Source organism: Carcharodon carcharias, chromosome 5 (assembly GCF_017639515.1).
Source record: "Carcharodon carcharias isolate sCarCar2 chromosome 5, sCarCar2.pri, whole genome shotgun sequence".
Lineage (NCBI taxonomy): Eukaryota > Metazoa > Chordata > Chondrichthyes > Lamniformes > Lamnidae > Carcharodon > Carcharodon carcharias.
The window spans coordinates 171,925,770-171,947,892 of record NC_054471.1 but is presented as its reverse complement, the minus strand read 5'-3'; the positions used below and the strand labels follow the sequence as shown (position 1 = coordinate 171,947,892).

The 22,123-nt window shown below is 38.5% G+C and overlaps 1 protein-coding gene across 1 annotated transcript in view; it reads left to right on the top strand.

Annotated features, from left to right (window-relative positions):
- Positions 1-22,123, top strand: part of nol10 (nucleolar protein 10) — a 70,521-nt gene that overhangs the window by 7,056 nt on the left and 41,342 nt on the right. The window contains exons 3-11 of the mRNA XM_041188874.1: positions 2,930-3,028; positions 8,903-8,980; positions 11,650-11,687; positions 11,870-12,006; positions 12,916-12,981; positions 14,177-14,237; positions 14,333-14,418; positions 17,087-17,165; positions 20,353-20,502. Coding sequence (XP_041044808.1) covers positions 2,930-3,028; positions 8,903-8,980; positions 11,650-11,687; positions 11,870-12,006; positions 12,916-12,981; positions 14,177-14,237; positions 14,333-14,418; positions 17,087-17,165; positions 20,353-20,502 — 794 coding nt within the window. The remainder of the gene's footprint in view (positions 1-2,929; positions 3,029-8,902; positions 8,981-11,649; positions 11,688-11,869; positions 12,007-12,915; positions 12,982-14,176; positions 14,238-14,332; positions 14,419-17,086; positions 17,166-20,352; positions 20,503-22,123) is intronic.

Sequence of the window (22,123 nt, the reverse complement as noted above, 5' to 3'; positions counted from 1 at the left end):
AATATACATTTACATGTGAGATTCTGATTATAAATGCAGAAATGGGAATTTATAATTGAGAAACAGTTGACACAGTTTTACCAAGAGTTGATTACACAAGGTTTTGTTGTCAGGAAGTGTGTACAAATGTAAATGTATTATTAGATATTTTGGAAGTGTGAAGGGTGCACTTTCCCCTTATTTATTCCCTTTGTATAGCATCTTGAATGTTAAATAAGCAACTGCAAGCTGTTGGTCTTTTAGAAGCAAGATTGATATGTGTAAGTATTAGTAGATCTCCTATGGTGTAGGTTGTAGATAGTATGAACTTGGAGTTAATTCTAGTGTTTACCAGATTCTACTGGTGTCTTAGAACACTTGGTTCAATCAAGACTGATGCAACATAACTAGCATGTCACTAACTAGTTAAATGTATTTTTATTCTAGCTCATACAAGTTTCCCCACAGATTCTGGTAATTAACTATAGGCAAGGTAGGGCGATGGGATGGGGAAGGATGGGCCTGAAACAGTGGAGCAAAGTATGATTCGGAGAAAACTGTGTAGCAAGGAGCTCTAGCTCAGAGTTACCTTTAAATCTTCCTGTGATCCCATATTTGAGAGAATAATGTTCTTTGTGCCTGTGAAAATCTTCATAACATATATAGAAGTTGGTCTTATTCTTCTGGCAATAAAGTCCCAGGGTAGACAAACTTATCTCATGACTCAGTCCTCTAGATTTAGGAATCATCCTCGTAAATCTTCACTGTACTTTCTTCAGTATTATACACAGAGATTAAAATAAATATAACACTTTAGATGCAGTCACATCAAACCAGATCAAGTAGTAACGTTTCTCCTCAATCAATCACTTGCTGTTGGATACAAAAAATGGATGATGACCTTAGGTATGGTTATTGGTATGTTTGTTAGAGATATCTACCTGTGTACCATTTCTACATTATTAGGAGTTACTTTTGAGTCTTGAGAGAAGGGTTGAAGTATGGTTCAGGGAATTCAATAGTGGATTACAAGTGTTGACATACAATCTCTCTTTTTCCCTTCATAAACCTGTAGATTAATATATTGTTACGTTATAATCAAGAATGTGCCCAGATCATATCCCTGTATATAGATCTGCCTTATCTTGAGTCACCATAATATTGCATAGAAATTACAATTTGTAAATATCCTGTTTGGCTCAACCAGTCCATGTTCAGGTATATCCTCCATGCTAGCTATAGCCCTAATTTCATTTGCCACTCTGTTCACGTATCCCTTTATTCCCCTCTCCTTCAACCACCTATCTAACCTATTTCTAAATGTTGATGTGCTTCAGTGACTAATGACCCTGTGTGTTTAAAGGAAAATAAGTTTCTCTTGTTCTTGCATTTAATTTGTAACTATGTATTGTTCTAGATCCCTCAATCACAGAAACACTCTGTCTCCATCTACTCCACCCCATTCCTTTATACTCTTAAATACTGTTAAATCAACTCTTAATCTCTGTAGCCCAATTTTTCAAGTCATCTACTTATTTGTAAGCCATGCCAGCAACATTGTAATGGAACTACACTGTACCCTCTCAGTTGCCTCAAGTCCTTGCTAAAATGTAGAGTACAAAACTGTACACGCTGCTCCAATTGTGCCCCTACTGAAGTTCCATATAGATTCACTATTTGATCTCTTTTTATACTCTATATTTGCCATAAAGCCCACTCATGGTCATTCCTTTGCACTTGCTATTTTTTGGATCTTTAATTTCTAAGTATGCCTAAAGTCTGGAGTTGTTTTTTCCCTGACTTTGATATGAAAGCGGTAGTAAACATGAACATCAGCACCAAAACTTAGGAGTAAGAGGAGCATGAAAAATTGGTCCTCTTGGAGCATCAGGATGTGACTGGAATGCTGGGAGTGCTAGTTGTGCTCCATGAAGCAGTGTGCTGATCAGGAAGAAGATAACATTGGTCGTTGGAGAAACTGGCAGCTGCCCATGTAACAGAAGAGCTCCTACTGTCTCCACAGCTTTTCATCTACCTACTTTGGTGGGAACTGCAGTAGTCCCTGTAAAGACCACTGGTTTGACTGCTCTGCATCTGTGAAAACTGGCCACAATACGAACAGTGCATGCTACAGTCAACCGCCAACCAATTTCAGGAATGGGTCTCCAAAAGGCCCCCAAATGCATAGACAATGAACATAATGCCTATTCTGGACAATTACAGGGCACTTGACCAACTTGGCATGTGGTGCATGCCTGGCACAGAAGAGCAAGCACATACAATATTCAATCCTTCACTGCTTGCTCTTCACCTGAAAAGCAAGCACTATACGATGCAGTTTCTACGCCACTTTTTTCTCTTGCCATATAACAATGCATTTCTGTTAAAAGACTGTCAACAGCCCTGTTGTGTGTGTTAATCCACTCCATGTGGAAGATGCCCAAGATGAAAATACCATATATTTTCACTGGTTGAATCAGGAAGAACGTTTTGGTTTTATTTTAAGCTAGTTAACTGTTGAGCTGAGAAGCCACCATACTTCTGCTGATTTACTATGAATAGGAGTTGCATGCAGTTAAGCTAAAGCTTTTTGTTGGGCTTTTTAAAAATAATTTCAAATGATCAAGCATAATTTATATGTTCTGATGTGTGAGCAAGAAGCATGTTAGGGTTATCTTTTAACAATAAAGGAAAATAAAGCCTGTCCAACTCTACATCTTTCATCCAACCTTGATAAAGAACTGCAAAAAACTGCAAATCTACAGAAAAACTTTTCAGCAGCAGTTATTCTCTTACTAACCTCAATGTGCTCATTTACAGAAGTTAGACCATGTGGCTGTAAGACGACTGAGTTGCAACAGAATAATACATTGTGTATTATTTAATGTAGCATTCTCCTTCAACTGGTTCTGCCTGGGAGCAAAAAAACAATATTTTTCTTTCTCTCTAGATGTACGTAGAAGAATTGAGCTTATCCAGGACTTCGAGATGCCGACAGTTAGTACCACCATTAAAGTTTCAAGAGATGGGCAATATATCATTGCAACTGGTAAATTAAATGGTTTTGTTTTATTTGTGTAATTTCTATTTCCCTTCTGTTAAATTGTTTCATTGTCATTGTTGTCTTTCAACTTGGTTTATAAAAATCTCTTATATACAATATATAACTCTTTGAACCATTGTGGCAAAATAGGCTGGACTAACTTGGTTTCTCATTTTATCTCCCAGTACGATAGTGAGCAAAGCTGGTTGACATTTGTGTTCTATTGTCTTCCTTAAACAGCCATTTAGCTGGAAGTTTTATACAGAATTAAAATTTATTAGAAAACCAACCACTTTGGTGCTAAAGACCGTAAACAATCCAACAAACCCCCAGGAACAATTTGTATTTACCCAAGAATTGGAAAAACTAGAGAGGAAACTTATAAGTTGCTGACAATCATCAGGTGAGTCATTGGACACTGGAACAGTACCAATAGATTGGAAATGAGCAGTCATGGTGACTATATTCAAAAAGGGTGATAAAACAAGCAGACAAGTAGAAACCCATCACTCTTCCTTCCATTCTATGTAAAATAATGAAATCATTTATCAGGAGTAAACTTGCAAATCATCTGCACAACAATCCTAACTAACAGTAGTCAGTAAGGAATCGGATGGCGACAATTCGTTGAGCTTAGTTAACTTGAGGTTAAAGTGTTAGTGATTCAGTGTAAACTCTGGGAATGGATTAGGTGCTGGATAAAGGATAGGGGTTGGGGAATGTAGGACAAGAATTGCGGGGGGGTGAGGGGTAATGGCATATGAGTGCTGAGTGGGATGTCTTGGGGTCTGGAACTGTGGCTCTTTCTAATTTACATAATTGACTTGGAGTCAGAGGCTTATTTCAAAGTGGCCAAATGTGCATAAGATACCAAATCAACATGATCTTTGAATGCATTCAGAAATTACAGAAATATTTGGATAAAATATGTAAGTGAGCAGAATAACCAGTGAAATTTAATGCTGAGAAGCATAAACAGCAATCATCATATACCTTTAATGTAAAAATAAAGCCCAAAGATCTTCAGAAGCAATACAAAATAAAATAATGCATATCGAAGAAGATGATGTTGGCAGGAGTGACTAAAATCAGGGAGGTGGGATGTATCAGGGTCTTAAAGGGAGATAGAAGAGTTAAACAAAAGGAGTTAGTATGTGGAGCCTAAGTGGCTAAAGGCATCACTGCAATGATGGGATAAAGAGAGAATGATTTTACTTGATATAAGAGTCTGCAAAATGGAGAGTTCGTGGGGGATGCAGGTTGTGTCTTGGGTTGTGGGACTAGAATAAGTTAGGAATATTGGAATGGGCAATACCATCAAGGATTTAAAGATACAAGGATGAGACTATTAAATTTGAAGCATTGGGGTGGGAGGCCAGGAGCAAGGACAGCGGGATCTTGATTCGGGATGGAATGTGGGTGGGGATCAACCAACCATGGTTAACCACGGAAGTTAAGGATAGTAAAAAATTGAAAGAAAAACTGTACAATGTGGCAAAGATTAGGAAAATTTTAAAAACCAACAAAAGATGACCAAAATAATAAAAATGGAGAAAATAAACTGAGGATAAACTAGCAAGTAATATAAAAACGGACAGTAAGAGCTTTTTCTAAAAAGAAAGCGAGAGGACAAAGTGAACATTGGCACGCTTAGAGAATGAGGCCGGGAAAATAATAGGGAACCAGGAGATGGCCGAGGAGTTCAATAAATACTTTGCATCAGTCTTCACGGTAGAAGATACTAATAGCATTCCAAAAATATTAAATAGTCAAGGGGCAAAAGGGGTGGAGGAAATAAATATAACCATCACTAGAGAAAAAGTACTAGGGAAACTAATGAGGTTAAAGGCCAATAATTCCGACCGATGGGTTGCATCCTAGGATATTAAAGAAAGTAGCTGCACAAATATTGGATTCCCTGGTAGTAATCTTCCAAGAACCCTTAGATTCTGGAAAAGTCCCAGAAGATTGGCAGTTTTCCGTTGTAACGTCCTTATTCAAAAAGGGATGGAGACAGAAAAGCAAATAACTATAGGCCAGTTAGCTTAACATCCTTCATTGGGAAAATGTTAGTCTATTATAAAGGATGTAATAGCAGAGCATTTAGAAATGCATGATATAATCAAGCAGACTCAGCATGGCTTCATGAAGGGGAAATCGTGCCTGACAAATTTATTAGAATTCTTTGAGGAGGTAATAAGCAGGATAGATAAGAGAGAACAGTAAATGTAATATATTTGGATTTCCAAAAGGTGTTCAATAAGGTATTGCACATAAGGCTACTTAATAAGATAAGAACCCATGGTGTTGGGGCTAGTATATTAGCATGGATGGAGGATTGACTAACTAATAGAAGGCAGAGTTGGGATGAGAGGGCATTTTCAGGATGGCAACCTGTAACCAGTGGAGTGCCATAGGGATCAGTGCTAGGGCCACAAGTATTTAAAATATATGTTAATAACTTAGATAAGGGAAGTGAGTGTACTATCACTAAGTTTGCAGATGACACAAAAATAGGTGGGAAGGCAAGCTGTGAAGATGATGGAGTCTACAGAGGAGTATAGACAGGTTAAGTGACTGGGCAAAAACTTGGCAGATGGAATATAATGTGGGAAAATATGAGGTTATGCATTTTGGCAGGAAGAATAGAGGAGCTGATTATGATTTAAGTGGAGAAAGACTGCAGAAAGCTACAGCACAGAGGGATTTGGGAGTCCTCGTGCATGAACACCAAAAAGCTAACATACAAGTTCAGCAGGTAAAAGGTAAGGCAATTGGAACCTTGGATTTCAAAGGGAATGGAGTATGAAAATAGGGAAGCCTTGCTAAAACAATACAGGACATTAGTTAGACCATGCCTAGAATACAGTGAACTGTTTTAGTCCCCTTAATCTAAGGAAAGATATACTGGCATTGGAGGCAGTCCAGAGAAGTTTCAGTAGGTTGATCCTGGGGATGGAAGGATTTTCTTAAGAGGAGAGGTTGAGTAGGTTGGGCCTGTACTCATTGCAGTTTAGATGAATGAGAGGCGACCTTATTGAAACATCTAAGATTCTTGGTAGATGCAACCTTGATAGAGGTTGCTTCCACTTTGGGAGGGTCTAGGACCAGAAGGCATAATCTGAGTAAGGGGTCGCCCATTTAAGACAGGGATAAGGAGGAATTTCTTCCCTGAGGGTAGTGAATCTGTGGAATTCTTTACAGCAGAGAGCTATAGAGGCTGGGTTGTTAAGTATATTCGAGGCTGAGATAGACAGATTTTTAATCAGGAAGGGAATCAAGGGTTATGGGGAAAAGGCAGGAAAGTGGAGTTGAGGATTATCAGATCAGCCATAATCTCATTGAATGGTGGAGCAGACTTGATGGGCCAAATGGCCTACTTCTCCTATGTCTTATGGGCAGCAGAGCTCTGGATGAGTTGAAATTTGAGAGTGGAAGATAGAAGGTTAACTAGTGGAACCTTGGAATAGTTAATTCAGGAGGTCACAGAGGTGTGGAGGCACTTTTCAGGCGTAGTTGTGCTGAGGAAACGGTGGAGATGAGTAGTGGTCCAGAAGTAGAATTAATGGGTCTTTGTGATGAGGACATGGTATAGAATCTTGGCTTGGGAGCAAAGAACGCTGAGATTATGAACAATATGGCTCAGCCTGAGACTTTGAGCAGGAAAAGGCAAGAGTGCAGAGTTTACGGTAGGGGCCAAAAGCAACAGGGAGAATTTTAACACCCCAAAATAAATGGGTTTAGGTCGGCTAGAATGTTAAAACCAGCTTGGCCACTTCTGATTTTAATGGAGTTGAGGGAGGTTGAAAGACAGCCAACACACTCCCAAGAAGCAAGTTGGCATTTGAATAAAACAGGTCTATATGCCTCATTTAACCATGGTTTTAGTTTTATCCCTAGCCAACCAGATTTTTTGGACCTGAGAGAACATAGCAGCTAAAGGGAGGCAGAATTGAGGGGGTGTGCCTTTTCCCTTACCGGTTAGGTCCAGTGTACCAACTTCCCTGCGCATTGATGTGACTTCCCAACCCTTTTAACCTGCACAGCTCCTCCAAGCTTTCCTGCAACTACCAATCTAGCCCTGGCATATAATTCTCTTTCCCAACCCCCTCACCCAGCTCTAGCTCTGGACCATAATCTCGCATCTGGCCTCCGATATCCTACTCTGGACCTTGATTCTCCCTCTGCCCTCTGATCCCCCTCCCCCCTCTCCTCCAACTCTTAGCTGGACCCTGGTGCTGAAGATAAACTTGCTCAGCAACTGGTCAGTCACTCAATCTGGCTGGCTGCGACCGAGACTAAAAGTAGATTAAAAATGCTAATCGTGCCCCGCTGCTAAATTTGGAATGCCTGCGAAGAAACCCATTCTTCTGTGTTTTCTGACTTCAAAACAGCACCTTACCCCATCCTCTGCCCACCACTGTGCTAATATCCAGCCCAATGGCTTTGGTCTTCTCAGTTTTCGAGGTAAACGAGAATGAGGTGCTCAGTGGAATGGTACGAAAGACTGACAGATGACTGGCCAATTCATAAGCTGATAAGAAATAGGAGCAGGAGTAGGCCTTTCAGCTCCTCGAGCCTGGTTCACCATTCAGTAAGATCATAGCTGATCTGATTGTGGCCTTAACTCCACTTTCCTTCCTGCCCTCCATGACCTTGGACACCCTTGTCGATCAAAAATTTGTAATACAGGCTTGATTATATTCAATGACTGCTGTCTGGGCAAGAGAATTCCAACATCTAACAACCCTCAGAGAAAAAATTCCCTTTCATCTCCATTTTTATTGGGGGATCCCTCATTTTTAAGCCGTGCCTCCTAGGTCTAGACTAGTTTGGGTATGGGGTAGACGGTGAGAAATATTGCTAGACAGCATTGCTGCAGTAAGAGCCATTATATTGCCACCCATGAGCCAAATTTCAGTTAAAGCTGGGATATTGACAGAAACATTAATAATCTTGTGGATGGCAAAGGCTTTGATTGAATGGATAGTCCGAAGAGAAATGTGGAGAAGTTCTATGAGGTGTTGATGGCTTGTGGAATCCAAGGGTAATGGTATGTAGGGTAAATGTGATGTACAAGAGACCAACAAGATTGGCTGTTAATGAAAGCTCAGTGGGAAGATCCATAAAGAACAGAATAGGGCTGTTGGGGTTTCTACTCATAAGGATACAGTGATGGCTGCCTAGCTGGGCTCTTTGGAAGATGCAAGTAAGGTGTAGAGGATAAGCTATGGGTTTATACAATTGGATTTTAAGCCTGAGATGGTAGGAATAGAGTAGGAAAACAGAGGGTAAAGAGGATGGGGAGCAAAGTATCCAAGGGGGTACAACTGAAAGGCTGAGGGGCAAGAGAAGGAGTGATGAGCCCAAATGTGGGAATAAAAAGGAGTCAAGTGTTGGGTTCAAGTCCAAAATTTTTATTCAAATTGGTACACGGTGTTCAAGGTACATAGGCAAGTAGTGAGGAGAGAAGAATAGATGAGGTGCATACTATATTAATGCTGTTGAAATATCTAGGAATATATCCAAATAAACTGAAATAGATCCAAAAATTCAGTATCGGCTCTGAGTCATGAAGGAAAACTGGACAAACTTGAGCTTCGCTACCAGAAAGGAGGCATGTAAGGACTGATCTTGTTTGTTACAAATATCTCTCTTCATACTCCTGAGTTTAAAATTGTAAACATATATTTTATCCTTTGTATTTTAGTTTATTTGTGTTAGTTTGAAAGCTACAAATGATCTATCAAATACTGAAAGCATTCTTTAAAAAGGAACTTAAATCTTTTCTGTTGTGATATTGCAGCAACTTCTTTTTGAGAATAAATGAATAAATATTATTGATGTCCAATTTCTATTACTAACTATTTATCTTTGCAGGAACGTACAAGCCACGGATTCGATGTTATGACACATACCAGTTATCAATGAAGTTTGAACGATGTCTTGATTCAGAAGGTTGAATACATAATTCTCTTTGGCATTATTAATTAATTGGCATAAAGTTTAAGTAAAACTTAAATGACCTAAACACATTGTAAAGAAAATAGAATATATTTCAACTCTGCTATATCTTTTAATTTATACCATGCAACATTTAATTATAAGTTTGCAATACTATCTAAAAGTTTGATTTTTTTTGTTTTTTCTTCTGTTTTTCATACCTTTTTGCTGATATGTTGAAGGAAAAATGTTCTTGTTTAATATAATTTTGTACAAAGAAATTTATTTATGATTAATTTTAAACAGCAATAACTGGCATTTGCATAGTGTCTTTACTGTGAAAAATGTCTTCAGGCACTCACCAAAACATAATTGGCAAAATTTGATTGTCAAAGGAGGAGAATTTAGAACTGATTGAAAGCTTGGTCACAGATGTGGGGTTTAAGAAAGATCTTAGACCAAGGGAGGAGGGAGGCAGAAGAGATCTGAAGGTGATTCAAAATTTGAAGCATAGACAACTGAAGATATGGCCGTTGAAGTCACAAAAAGGTATTCCTGGAGGCACAAGGTTAGAGTTGGAGGAACGCAGCCTTGGAGTGTTGCAGGGATGGGGAAGGTTACAGAGATTGTGGTTAGTAGGTTAGTAGGATTTGGCCCTCAATAGTATCCTATCAGTAGAGGTTTGGAGGAGCTGAAGGTGATGGAGGCTAGCTAGGAGGGCATTTGAACAGTCAAGTTTAATGGTGACAATGGCAATGATGGTTTCAGCAGTAAATGGGCTGAGATGGGAAGAAACTATGCAATATTGTGGAAGTAGACATTCTTTGTGATGGCGAGGCAACTTAATTTGGGGCTGAATAAGGTGCCACAGTTACTTACAGAGAGGTTCAGCCTGAGATGATAGCTGAGGAAGTAAATAGAATCAATGGCCAGCATATGGAGATTGTACTGGGGACAAAGGCACTATATTTTAATATATCAGCGGTGGAAATAGTAGTCTGTGCAGAACTAGATGTCAAACAAGCATGCTGACATCTCAAATAGTGGAGGGGTTGAGAGAAGTGCTGAAGAAGTAGAGGTGGGTATCAGCTGGAAACATGTGAAACCTAATCCTATGTCTTTGTTGCTTCTTGAGCATATCACACACAAAGATGAGAGGAGAGGGGCCAAGAATAGGGTGACTCCAGAGGTGGGAAGAAAAATCACTGCTGGAGATGCAATGACTGATTGGATGGGAAGAATGGAACCAAACAAAGCAGTCCCACTAAGCTGGACAGCCGAGGAGAGGCTTGGAAGGAGGAGGATCAGGGAGAGATAATTAATCACAGTCATCAAGGAATTAATTTGTGACTTTGATTAGAGCTGTTTCGATTCTATGACAGGGTGAAAACCTGATTGAAAAGATCACACGTGTAGTTGCAGGAAGGATAGGCACATATTTGGGAAGCACTAACACATTCAAAGAATTTTGAGTGTAAAGGGAAGTTGAAAGCATTTTGCAAAGGCAGAGCCAATGCCAATGTTCCTTATAAGCTGCACAGCAGCCCAAAAGTTCCCACAAACAAGGCAACCTCTTTAAGTTGCCATGATTGCACAGCCAAACACACACATTTTAAGGGGCCATGTCCAAAAAATATTACTGGGGGTGCCAGTTGGGAAGGGGCAAGTTGATTCCACCTATGAAGTCATTCATAATAATAATATGGCAAAGGCCCTGTTCTAGCCTAAATGATGTTCTGAGGGGAAATGTTGAGAGAAGGGCTGTGTTTGTTGATCCACGGTCGCTAGGTCAGAATCCTGGAACTCCCCCTCCCCCCCCCCCCCCCCCCCCCCCCCCCCCCAACAACACAGGGTGTACCTACACCGCAGAGACAGTAACGGTTCAAGAAGGCAGCTCACTACCACCTTCTGAAGGGCAGTCAGGGATGGGCAATAAATGCTGTCCTAGCCAGCGACGCCCACAATCCATAAATGAGTGAAAAAAACTAGCAGAGTCCAAGAGGCAGTGCTTGGTGGAGCAAGATAGGAGGAGGTTGCCAAGTTTAGCCCCTAGATGCCTTCATAAGAATAATATTTAGATAATGATTCGTAAAACACCAGCAAGTGTAACCTTATTTTAAATTGTTACTTTGTATTAAAACTAATGCAATGGCTGGGACACTGGCACCACAATATGTATGTTGGAGATTAGAGAATAAGTGGATTATGCCTGTGATCTTCAGTATTAGTTGCATTGCTTTTTGGAGTACCAAGTGGTAGTCGGACAATTTTCCAGCTTGTATGGGGAAAAAATTTGGCAGCAATCTTTGAGTAGGCTCTTTTTTTATGTTGATTTTGAAACGGATAAAACTTCCAGCATTTATACTGTTTTGATCAGATTGATTGAACTAGTTACTAGGTTTGTTATGCCAATAGATTTCTAAGGTGTGGTTATAAGCAAGAAAGCCTTACAATACTTCTTTACAATACTTCCTTAGAAATAAGAACATAAAATGAAATTTAATTAACTTTAGAAATTGTGAAATTACAAATACTTCCAAGCACTAAGAAGTGCAAATTTCACAATTTCTGTTAAAAATGAGTTTTGTTTATTTAATGTATATTTTGTATATTTCAATTTGTGGTATAACATTAATATAGTGAAAGTAAATATAATGTAATTTCCAGTTGATTTTCTTTTACAGTTGTAACGTTTGAGGTTTTATCAGATGATTATTCAAAGGTATGTATGTGTACCCTGCTACACTTTATTAATGTAAAGGTTGTATTTTAAGCAACTAGAAGACTTGTATTTATTATAATGTATTAATGTACCTGAGAAACCTCTCCAAGCACTTCAACCAAATTGTAAGTAATTATGCAATAATTCTTGCTTTTTTAGTAGCTACTTTTCTGCTTTTACAGATTATTTTCCTGCAGTGTGACCGTTATGTAGAGTTTCATTCACAGCATGGCCACTATTATAGGACACGAATCCCTAAGTTTGGTAGAGATTTCTCCTATCATTATCCATCATGTGATCTCTATTTTGTAGGAGCAAGGTATGTAAATGTTATTTTTAAATCCTTTTTAGCTGTCAGATGGTTAAAATTAAGTAATACTGGATAATGTGGTACGTTTACATAAAACATACACCGAAGTTTTTGGTGACTTTAGAAATAAATCTTCGCAATTATTTTCAAAATGTGTTCTTAAGTCTAGGCTGTGAAACTAAGTAGACCCATATTTCTGAATTTTATGATTTCTACCTATTTTGTTCTGATTTGCTCAGTAAGTGGCATGGGTGCTATTTATCAGTGATTTGTATTTAATTCTCTTTGCACTCTTGGTTTCTTATCCCTCCACCATATTAATGCAGTCATCAGGTTTCGTATTACTGTAAAGGGGGAAATTGACAATCATTCGTTGTGATTGTCAATGGACTTCATCTGTGCTTGGTAGTGCTTGTAAATACACTTTGATCTTGGAGATATTCATTTGTTCATAGTTTACAAAGAATGCAATGAGAAGTGTGTTTTATTTTATGCGTGCACTTTCCTTTGGGTAGAGTAGAGGAGTGGCTGACTGGACCCATTTATGGACACTTTTATGAATGACAATCTAGCAATAGTGACTGCAGAAAATGTAGCAATTTACTTCGCAGTGAACCATTTCTAAAATCATGCATTTGTCATCTTAACTGAATTATAATAAATCATAGCTAAAAATTTTAGTAATTGGGAGTGGAGAAATGAACTTCATCAAACTTCATAACCTAGATGTGAGGGGCAGGGTGAGGGCGGGAAGGATAGAAAGAAAAAACAGCTCTGAAACACCAATGTGCCATTGAAGGCACTTCTAGATTGCAGAGAAACTGCTGTTGATAGTAAAGACTTATGAAAATAAAGAACTTTTATGACTTCTATTTCTCTTTTAAATGCTATTATGCTTTTACTTTTGTGCTCATCCAGTTCTGAAGTCTACAGATTGAATTTGGAACAGGGACGATTCCTAAATTCTCTACAGACAGATGCTTCGTAAGTATTTTAACAACTTACACTATTATCGCACTTTTTTAATACAATAAAATATCCCGCAACATTTCACAAAGACGCGTAATTGGATACTGAACAATAATGTGAGAAAGTTTAGGGTCATTGACTGACGAGGTAGACTTTGTGGGAATGCAGCAAGGCTGCAAGTGAGAGCAATTTAAAGAGAGTGTACCAGAGCATAGAGTGAAATGGTCGAATGCTCTGCCATTGAAGATGGCGCAGACATGAATTACAAAATGGATCAGAGTTGGATGAGCAAAGGCAAGCATGGAGTTGCAGAGGTAGGGCCATGGGGGTACTTGTAAATTAGGACAGAAATTTTGAAATTAACACTGAGGGCTGGGATGTGAGTGGAGTTCTGCACTTTGTGAAGGCCAGCAAAGGGAACGTTGAAATAATTGACTAGAGGTGTTAAACTAAAATAAGAGTTATAGTAGACATGGAGATCGATGATGATGCAGACATAGAAATAAAGCATTGGTGGCTGGGGTGTTTACTTTTGAAATTCAGCTCAGTCTCAGGCAGATCACTCGAGCTATGTAGTTCTATTTTTGTACCACTGCATGAAGTGGGGTTATATTGTGTAAGTAAGCACTTCTGCCACTGGGAGGAACTATTTCCTCACCATGCTATATGCTACTTTATTGCAAAATCTTATAAAAGTAATCTGCATAACATCTTGAGTCGAAGGAAGAAGAATGTTGAATTACTGAGTGATTACATTGTTTTTAATTATTCTTAAAAAAAATTACAAAGGCATGGGCACTTGGTCTTTATTTCTGCGTTATGTTGCTAAGGTTAGTATAAATGGCAAAAAATAAAACATGGCAAATGCAGGTAAGCATTTCCCTACTAGAAATCAGGAACACATCAGAAGTTAAAAAGGAAACCAAACCATGTTATCTATTTTTAAAAAGTTACTACATTTAAGCCTAGGTTACGAAAGAATTGTTACTTTGGAGTTGGAATTGAAAAATAATGGGCAACAATCATCAAATAAGTTCAAATTAGTGATGGTCTGAATGTAATTGAGACTTTTGAGGAACTCTGTAGTATTTAATTTATATATATTATGCCTATTTTAATATGAATCTGATTGTACTGTGTGGTAGTAAAATGTCAGACAAAATGCTATTTTTTAAAAATACATTTTAATGTCAACTATTTATATTCTCAGGCAGAACAATGTATGTGATGTTAACCCTGCACACTACCTGTTTGCTACTGGGTCAACTGAGGTAATACAAAGCACTGGTTTGCTTGTCAGATTTTTTTTTTTTTGCTAAACATTGAATAAATAAGTTTTACCTCAATTTTTTTTTGTCCATTTCAGGGTAAAGTGGAATGTTGGGATCCACGGACAAGAAACAGAGTAGGAATGCTTGATTGTGCTTTGAGCAGTGTGACAACTGATGCTGAGTAAGCAATATAATGTGGTACATATTACGAGAAACACTGAATGATCCGAAGATACCAAAGATGCATTTAGATAGCACTGTGCACATATGTAAATACTTGAGTCCAATAGGAGCAACAGCCTTTTACTTAGCTGTAAAAATTCTCAATATAACCCGTTTGCAGAAAAATAAATTTCTAGTTGCCCCAGTGCCAATGCAAGCAAAGGAAACCAAGCATTGAAAATGATAAAATGCTTGCTGATGCAAATCATTGAAATGAAGCTTTGAGAGCAGTTTCTCAGTGGTTCAAATTCACCCTGCCATTCAGCTGAAAAGTAAACATACATCAGTGGCCATGGAATCATAAAATAAATAAAAAACAATGGAAGAGAATAATTCCACTTGAAATAGCCTAAGCAAAGTGAAATAATTCAAACTTGAACTTGTCCCCTCCTCATCCTCTGATCTCCCCTTCTTCATTTCTCTCTTCCCTGATTTTTCTCCCCCATCCATTTTGCCTATTGAGTCAATTATCCCATGATTTTCTAGTCATGACCTGTAACAGTATACTTGGTCTTGACTGCCTGTGCGCACCACTATGACAGGTTGATTAATATTGTGTGGATTTAGTGCTGCAATCTAATAACTTCTTGCCTCTGACTTTTGTGTCTGGTTTTATTTTTTCACCTCTGGGTAGGGAACCACCCCTGGTTCTTGCCAGCAATAACGTGCCCATGATTGAGAAATCATGGTTGCAGACCCAAGGCCACATGATGCTCTCCCTTGAACTCTTCAGCTGGAGCTAGTTGTTTTCCATATGTGTGGATGATATATCTACATTTTCGCTATTCATTAGAAATGACTGAACATTCACAATAAATAACTTTCAAATAATGAACTTCATTATTTAATGTCTTCTGAGCACGTAGTATTTTGCAGCCAATTAATTACTTTTGAATTGTAGTCACTGTTATTTTGTAGGCATTTGCAGCAGCTAATTCCAAAAGCAATGTTTAATAAGCATCAAAATGAAGCAAGTACCACTGCACAAGTAGGGACTTTTATTTTTGTTTAAATATAAATCTCCCTGAGAAACAACATTGAACCCCTTCCTGCAGCATGTATCTTCTTTACTTATTTTCATACAGGAAGTGGTTGAGCAAGTAGGAGTGCAGATTATTGCTCTGGTCTAATTAAGCTTTTGTTGCTGGGTGATGTTAAATGGAGGTCCACCATTGGAAGGCATCAAAGCAGTTCCTTTGCTCCTGTGGGAAATAGCACTTAGATTTTATGTTATAGTATTATGGTATAATGCTCCTCTCCAGAACACAATGCGATCTTGCTGGCATAGTCAATAAAAGCTTTCTTTTCCTTTTTTAGGTTGTAGTTCCAGAATTGTAGTTTAACTCTGTTCACTAAGTTCTAGACTTGAAGCGAGCAAGTCCACTGAGTTTACAGTTGATAATGAACAAACCAGAGTAACAGTTGCTACCAGAACTCTCAATCATCCACTAGTACCTCGATTTTATTTACCAGCCCTCAAAACTCCAGACTAGTTGTACATTTTTCTTTGTTTGCTGAGTTTCAGTCCAACCAGACTACTTCAGCCAATCTGGTATTTTGAAAGTACAACCATGTTAAGTCTTGTTTTTCTGTCTCACCATGGGTACAGCCATCTTCAGTCTGGTTTTTCTCTCTCGCAAGGGGTGGCTTGCTGCAGTTCCTTGTTGAGTTCATAGATTCAACTTTGTTTCTCCACAAAGAAAGACAAAAAATATCCTTAAATTAGGGTGTCTAAACTACAATACATGGACCTTCTGCAGGTTCTGGCAATCTCACCCATAATGTACAAGCAGCTCAATTCTATTTCCACTTAAATTGTTTTACTCACTTTGTCCCGTTTTGAATTTTGAGACATGAGGGTTTGGTATGGCGAATGGACACCTTCATTAAAGAATAATTTCTGTTTCTTCCTCCTTGTGAAGAAACAACAAAGTTGATTTAATGGAAGGAATAGAGAAAAAAAAGTTTGTATCTTACCACTGCTACAAGACACTCTAAAAATGCATCCCTAGTGAGTGAGAAAACTGACTAAACATGGCTGTACCTTCAAATTACTAGAGAGGAGCTATTGCTTCAATGGGAGTCAATCCCAGATCAGATAGGAGCAGGACTAGACCATTCAGCCTATCGAGCCTGTTCTGCCATTCAAACAGATCATAGGGTTGAACATCTACCTCTACGTAAGATCTTCAAAATCTGTGGGTATCTCAAGAATCTCAATGTTCTCATTAAGCATGCAGCAACCCAAAGGGCTCCGCATGCAAGTAGATTCCTTTAAGTTACCATGCGTGCATGACCATGCACAAAAATCTAGAGGACCTATGGACTTAATCAAGTTGCCCAAAGTGCGAAGGTACATTGTTCAAGATCTTTTTAATTTGTTGGAACATTGATTTAAATTTTGAAGTCCGTCGGGCTCTGTTCTGATAAAAGGTCACAGAGACCTTAATATTGTTTCTCTCTCTGTAGATGCTGCCAGACCTGCTGAGCATTTCCAGCGTTTTTTTTTAGGTCTAGATCACCTGTTCAGTCTGGAGATATCTGGCTGGCAGAAAGGGTTTTAACCCAGCTTTTAGCAGTAATAGTGTATAATAATGCCCTTCATTAATTGCATTTTTTAATTACAGAATTGATGGTTTGCCTTCTATTTCTGCTTTGAAATTTAAAGGAGCGTTGCATATGGCTGTTGGCACCGCAACAGGTCAGGTGAGTGTCATGTCCAAAATTAAGACTGATCTATTGGCTTTTTGCCTTGTTTTAATTTAAAACAAAATGTGATGTCTTGTCGTTGTCATGATGCAACATGTGAAACTCATAATCTTGCAATTTTATACATAAAAGATTAATTCCTTAATTGCTTTTTAAATTTAAAATGATTTCAATGTAAAATGATTTTCCCTTCTCCCTTCTATGCCCTTTCTATCACAAAATGTTATTTTACCACAAAAGTTCTTAGAGCATATCACTTTATGGTTGGCATGGTTTTCATTTCATGGGAAGGGTGCTTCCTTAATACATGTAGGCTGAATGGAACCAGTGATTTGTTTTAAACTCAGCTTAGACCGGACTTGTGTATTTCCAAAATGCAGAGTACATCTGTCCAGCGTCTCATTTCTCAGGAATTTAACACCTGAGTAGTTTCTTGTGTTCTGCCATTTTTGCATTGATGTGTACCCAAAACTACTTTGCATCAGTGCAAAAGTAGCTGAATTGTTGCAACCGTAGCTGATTAGCAATTAATGAAGCCCAAGACAAATTTACAAATATTTGATGCTCCAACTTGGTTGCTGTGGGTATATTACCAATATACTGCACCATCTAATATATTTGCTCTTGATGTCTCCTCTGTTGTGCCATCATTTAAAAACAATCCGGAAAGCTAGAAATTAATTATAACTTTAATATAAACTTAAAAATGATTTTGATTCACTAAAATATACCTGCTCTACTTCACTAAAATGTTTTCCAATCAGCCAAGCAGCAAATATTCTAACTGCCTACAGCTAAAGGCAGTATTGTTTATCTTTTGCTGTATGAGAGTTAGCTTTGTATGAACCTAAAGTACCATAAATGTTCAAGTATAAGATACGCTCCTCATGGATACTAAACTACAAAAGTTGTGACCTAAAATTGGGCGTATGGGTATATTATACTCAAAAGAATTATATTATGTCCCTTGCACAAAATGTGAATGAATTTTAGTATCCTTTGTCCTCATTACTTTAGAGTCATCTCCTTTATCCAGCTACATCCATTTAAAAAAAAATTGTATTGTGCAATGGCACAGGGAAAGAACTGCAATAAATTTATTGCTTTAAGTAAAATAACTGATTTGTAAAAGCAGTGACTGCTTTCTCTGCAGTTTTTCTCAATCTCAAACTTGTTTCTGTTGAAAATAGCTGCCTTGCCATGAAGGAAGCATTCAACAGGTATGCATGGCACCATGAAAACATGGAGAATCAAACAGAAACATCTTCATTGGCTGGAATCATACCTAACAAAAAAAGAAAAGTCGCCATAGTCCCAGAGGACCCTAGGCTGCTCTCTCATTAGAGAGAGAAGACTGGTGGTGAGTTTAAACTTAGGGTCGCCACATCTCAGGTGAGGGGCGAGGTTGGATGTCTCAGCCAATATAGACATTGAACCTGAGCTGTTGGCGTCACTCTGTATCACAAACCAGCTTTCAGCCAAAAAAAGATGGTTGTGGTTGTCAGAGGCAAGCCATTACTGCATGGGTTCCTTGAGGAACCTTCCTCAACCCATCATCTTCAACTGTTTCATCAACGAACTTTGTGAATCCAGTATTGAGAATATAAATAGAAGCAGGAGTAAACAACACAGCGCATCGAGCCTGCTCCACCATTCAATATGGCTGATCTTTGGCTTCAATTCCACTTTTCTGTTTGCTCCCCATATCCCTTGATTCCCTGAGAATCCCCACATCTGTTAGTTTCAGCCTTAAATATATTCCACAATGGAACATCTACAACTCTGTTCAGTAGAGAATCCCAAAGGTTCACAATCTCTTGAGTAAAACAATTTCTCCTCATCTCAGTCCTAAATAATCAGTCCCTTATCCTGAGACTGTGCCCCTGTGTTTTAAATTCCCCAGCCAGAGAAAACCTCTGTCTCTACCCTTTCAGAATCTTGTCTGTTTCAGTGAGATCACCTCTCATTCTTCTAAACTCCAGAGAATGTAGACCCAATTTACCTGCTCTCTCATGTTGGGGCAACCCTCTCATCCAGGGCCAATCTAGTGAATCTTTGTTGTTCTGCCTCCAATGCAAGTATATCCTTCCTTAAAAATATGGACCAAAACTGTGCAGTGTTCTAGATAAGGACTTGCCAAAGCCCTGTACAATTATGGAAGGACTTATTTATTCTTGTATTCAAATTCCCTTGTAATAAAGACCAATATGTCATTTGCCTCTCTAATTGTTTGCTGTATCTACATGCTGTATTCTTCGTACAAGTAAGCCAAGTCTCTTTGTCAATATTTGCAAGTTTCATGCCTTTTACAAGTGTTCTGCTTTTATATTCTTATGACCAAAGTGAATAACCTCCCGTTTCTCTACATTATACTCCATCCACCACCTTGTTGCCCACTCACTTAACCTGTCGACATGCCTTTTCAGCCTCTTCGTGTCCTCCTCACAGCTTGTATTCCCACCTAGCTTTGTATCATCAGCAAACTTAGACTAACACCATCAATATAGATTGTAAATAGTTGAGCACTGATCCCTGTGGCACTCCACTATTCACAGCCTGCCAGCTTGAAAATGCCCCATTTATCCATACTGTTTGCTTCTTCTGTTAACCAATCCTCTATCCATGCTGATATATCACCCCCAACGCTATGAGCACTTGTATATTAACCTTTTGTGTGGCAGCTTACCAAATGCCTTTTGGAAACCTATTTGTATATTACATCTACTGGTTCCCCTTTATCTATCCTACTAGTTACTTCCTCAAAAAGCTCTAATAAATTTGTCAAATAGAATTTCCCTTTCTTATGACCATGTTGACTTTAACCAGACTATGATTTTCTAAGTGCATTGTTAAGACTTGTTTTTTGTTAATGAAGCAACTCAAGTGTCAGATAACTTTTAATGGCACTGCCATTGTCGAGAGTCCCCATCACTAATTTGTGGCAATTCAAGGAAGAGGACCACAGTAAAGTTCGTAGGACAAAGTAATAAAGGCAGTGAATATGGCATTGCCAGTATTACTCTCAGATGTTTTAAAAAAAAACTTTTAATTAGTATTTGCTGAATATTTCTCTTTGACTGCGAACTTGGTTTGAATGTTGTGAAGTGGATAGAACTAAATTCAGTTAATCATTTACCAACTCTCTTGAGCTAAATTCAGATGTTATTTTGATATTCAATACCAGGTTTTGTTATATGATCTTCGTTCAAGCCGTCCACTGATTGTCAAGGACCATCATTACGGACTACCAGTTAAATCGATTGAATTCCAGGAACAGTTAGATTTGGTTATTTCAGCAGATTCCAGGATTGTAAAAATGTGGAATCAGAATACGGTAGGTTATTAATATCCTGAATAGAAATGAGGTGGTGGTGTTGATTCCACGGAAACTCATCTCGTGTAATTGAGCACTCCGTAGTATCTGAAGACAGGGACCAGAAACTTAGTCGCAATTGTGATATTCAGTAACTCTACTTGTGCAGTTTGTTGCCCCAGGTGTTCTGAATTTAGTTGCTATAAGACAAGCAGCTACACAATTTAAACATATGGGTTGCAAAGCATGCGTTACTTCAAATTATTTTGTTGCTGATTTATACTTGCTGGAAAAATCCAGAGTTTTCCGGCCCCGACGTGGTGGGGCTCGTTGCAGGAGATTCAGCAGTCCATTGAATTTTGGCAGGACCAGCTGATCTCCGTGGTGAGCAGGGCTGGAAAATCTCACCCAGTATTTTAATGGAATTTTAGAAGTTTCAATCTTGGGTCATTCGATTGATTGTGTGTATGTACAAGTGAGCAGCACCATTATATCTAAGTTAACTACTGTAATCCAGTATCTAAATCCCCTTGTATCCTGTCTCAATTTTCTTCTAAATATTTAATTAATTCCCTCATTAGTGCAGTGATTCACTCTACTTTAATTGCTCCTTACGGTAATGTACTTGCCTGTCACCTCTTTGCTAGAGTCTCTTGCATGAGGAGTTTGTGACATACCGGCTTGGTACGTGGCATTTGATTTAAACGCCTTTTCAATGCTGAACGTGATTGTCAATGACTGCTGAGGAAACTCCAGACTTTGGACGACAGTTACTAGAGGACACTGCCTGGTGACACTTGTATATCCAGAATTCATTAGCTATCACTTGGTAGAACTTTGCAGCTGCTGCAGAAGTTCCATACTCTAACTGACACAAACCCAATTCAGTGAGCTTATGGTTTTGACCAAGCTGTATTTAGTAGGAAGTTGGCAGTGCAGTTAGAGTTGTTTCTTGAAAAGGTAGGTAAGATTGCAATGATGAATAATTTTCCTGCTGATTAAACTAATTAGACCAGAGTGATTCCAGTTCATTGCCATGTCTGTTCAATGAATTTGTTGATCATAACCAGAACACTGGTGGGGGACTACAATTGACTCCAGTATCCAGATTGTGAGGAAAGAATCATAAGAATGTCAGGCAAGAAAAGAAAAATTGGTTCACATATTCTTGCCCCATACAGTCTTAATGCCTTTATGCATAACAGTTCAGACACTCCCTATTCACTAGGAGCCATACAGAAAGTTCCCTCCAGGTCATCCCTAGACAATCAAAACTTGTCCAGGAGACCACATTGACCATAAGTTGTCACACATCTTTTTTATAAACATAATTTCTGTGCCATCCAGGAACTGATCTAGCCCTCTTAGGCTAAGATTCCTGATCATGACCCAGTGGTCTGCACAAGAAATGCTCATCTGGTTCACCAATGATGTCCCTGCTGTTTAATAGTTTACCAGCACTCCGAGGCACCAAAAAGCACCTCATGTCAATGGAACTTCATCCCAGAAAGAATTGCTGCCTTTTAAAGGTGGAGAAAATTGGTAGAAACTGAGCTGAAGGAATTAAGAATTGAATCATGGTGTGAGGAGAGGACATAAACATTACAGAAATGCAAGATAAAGTGAACATATGTGGTGTTTA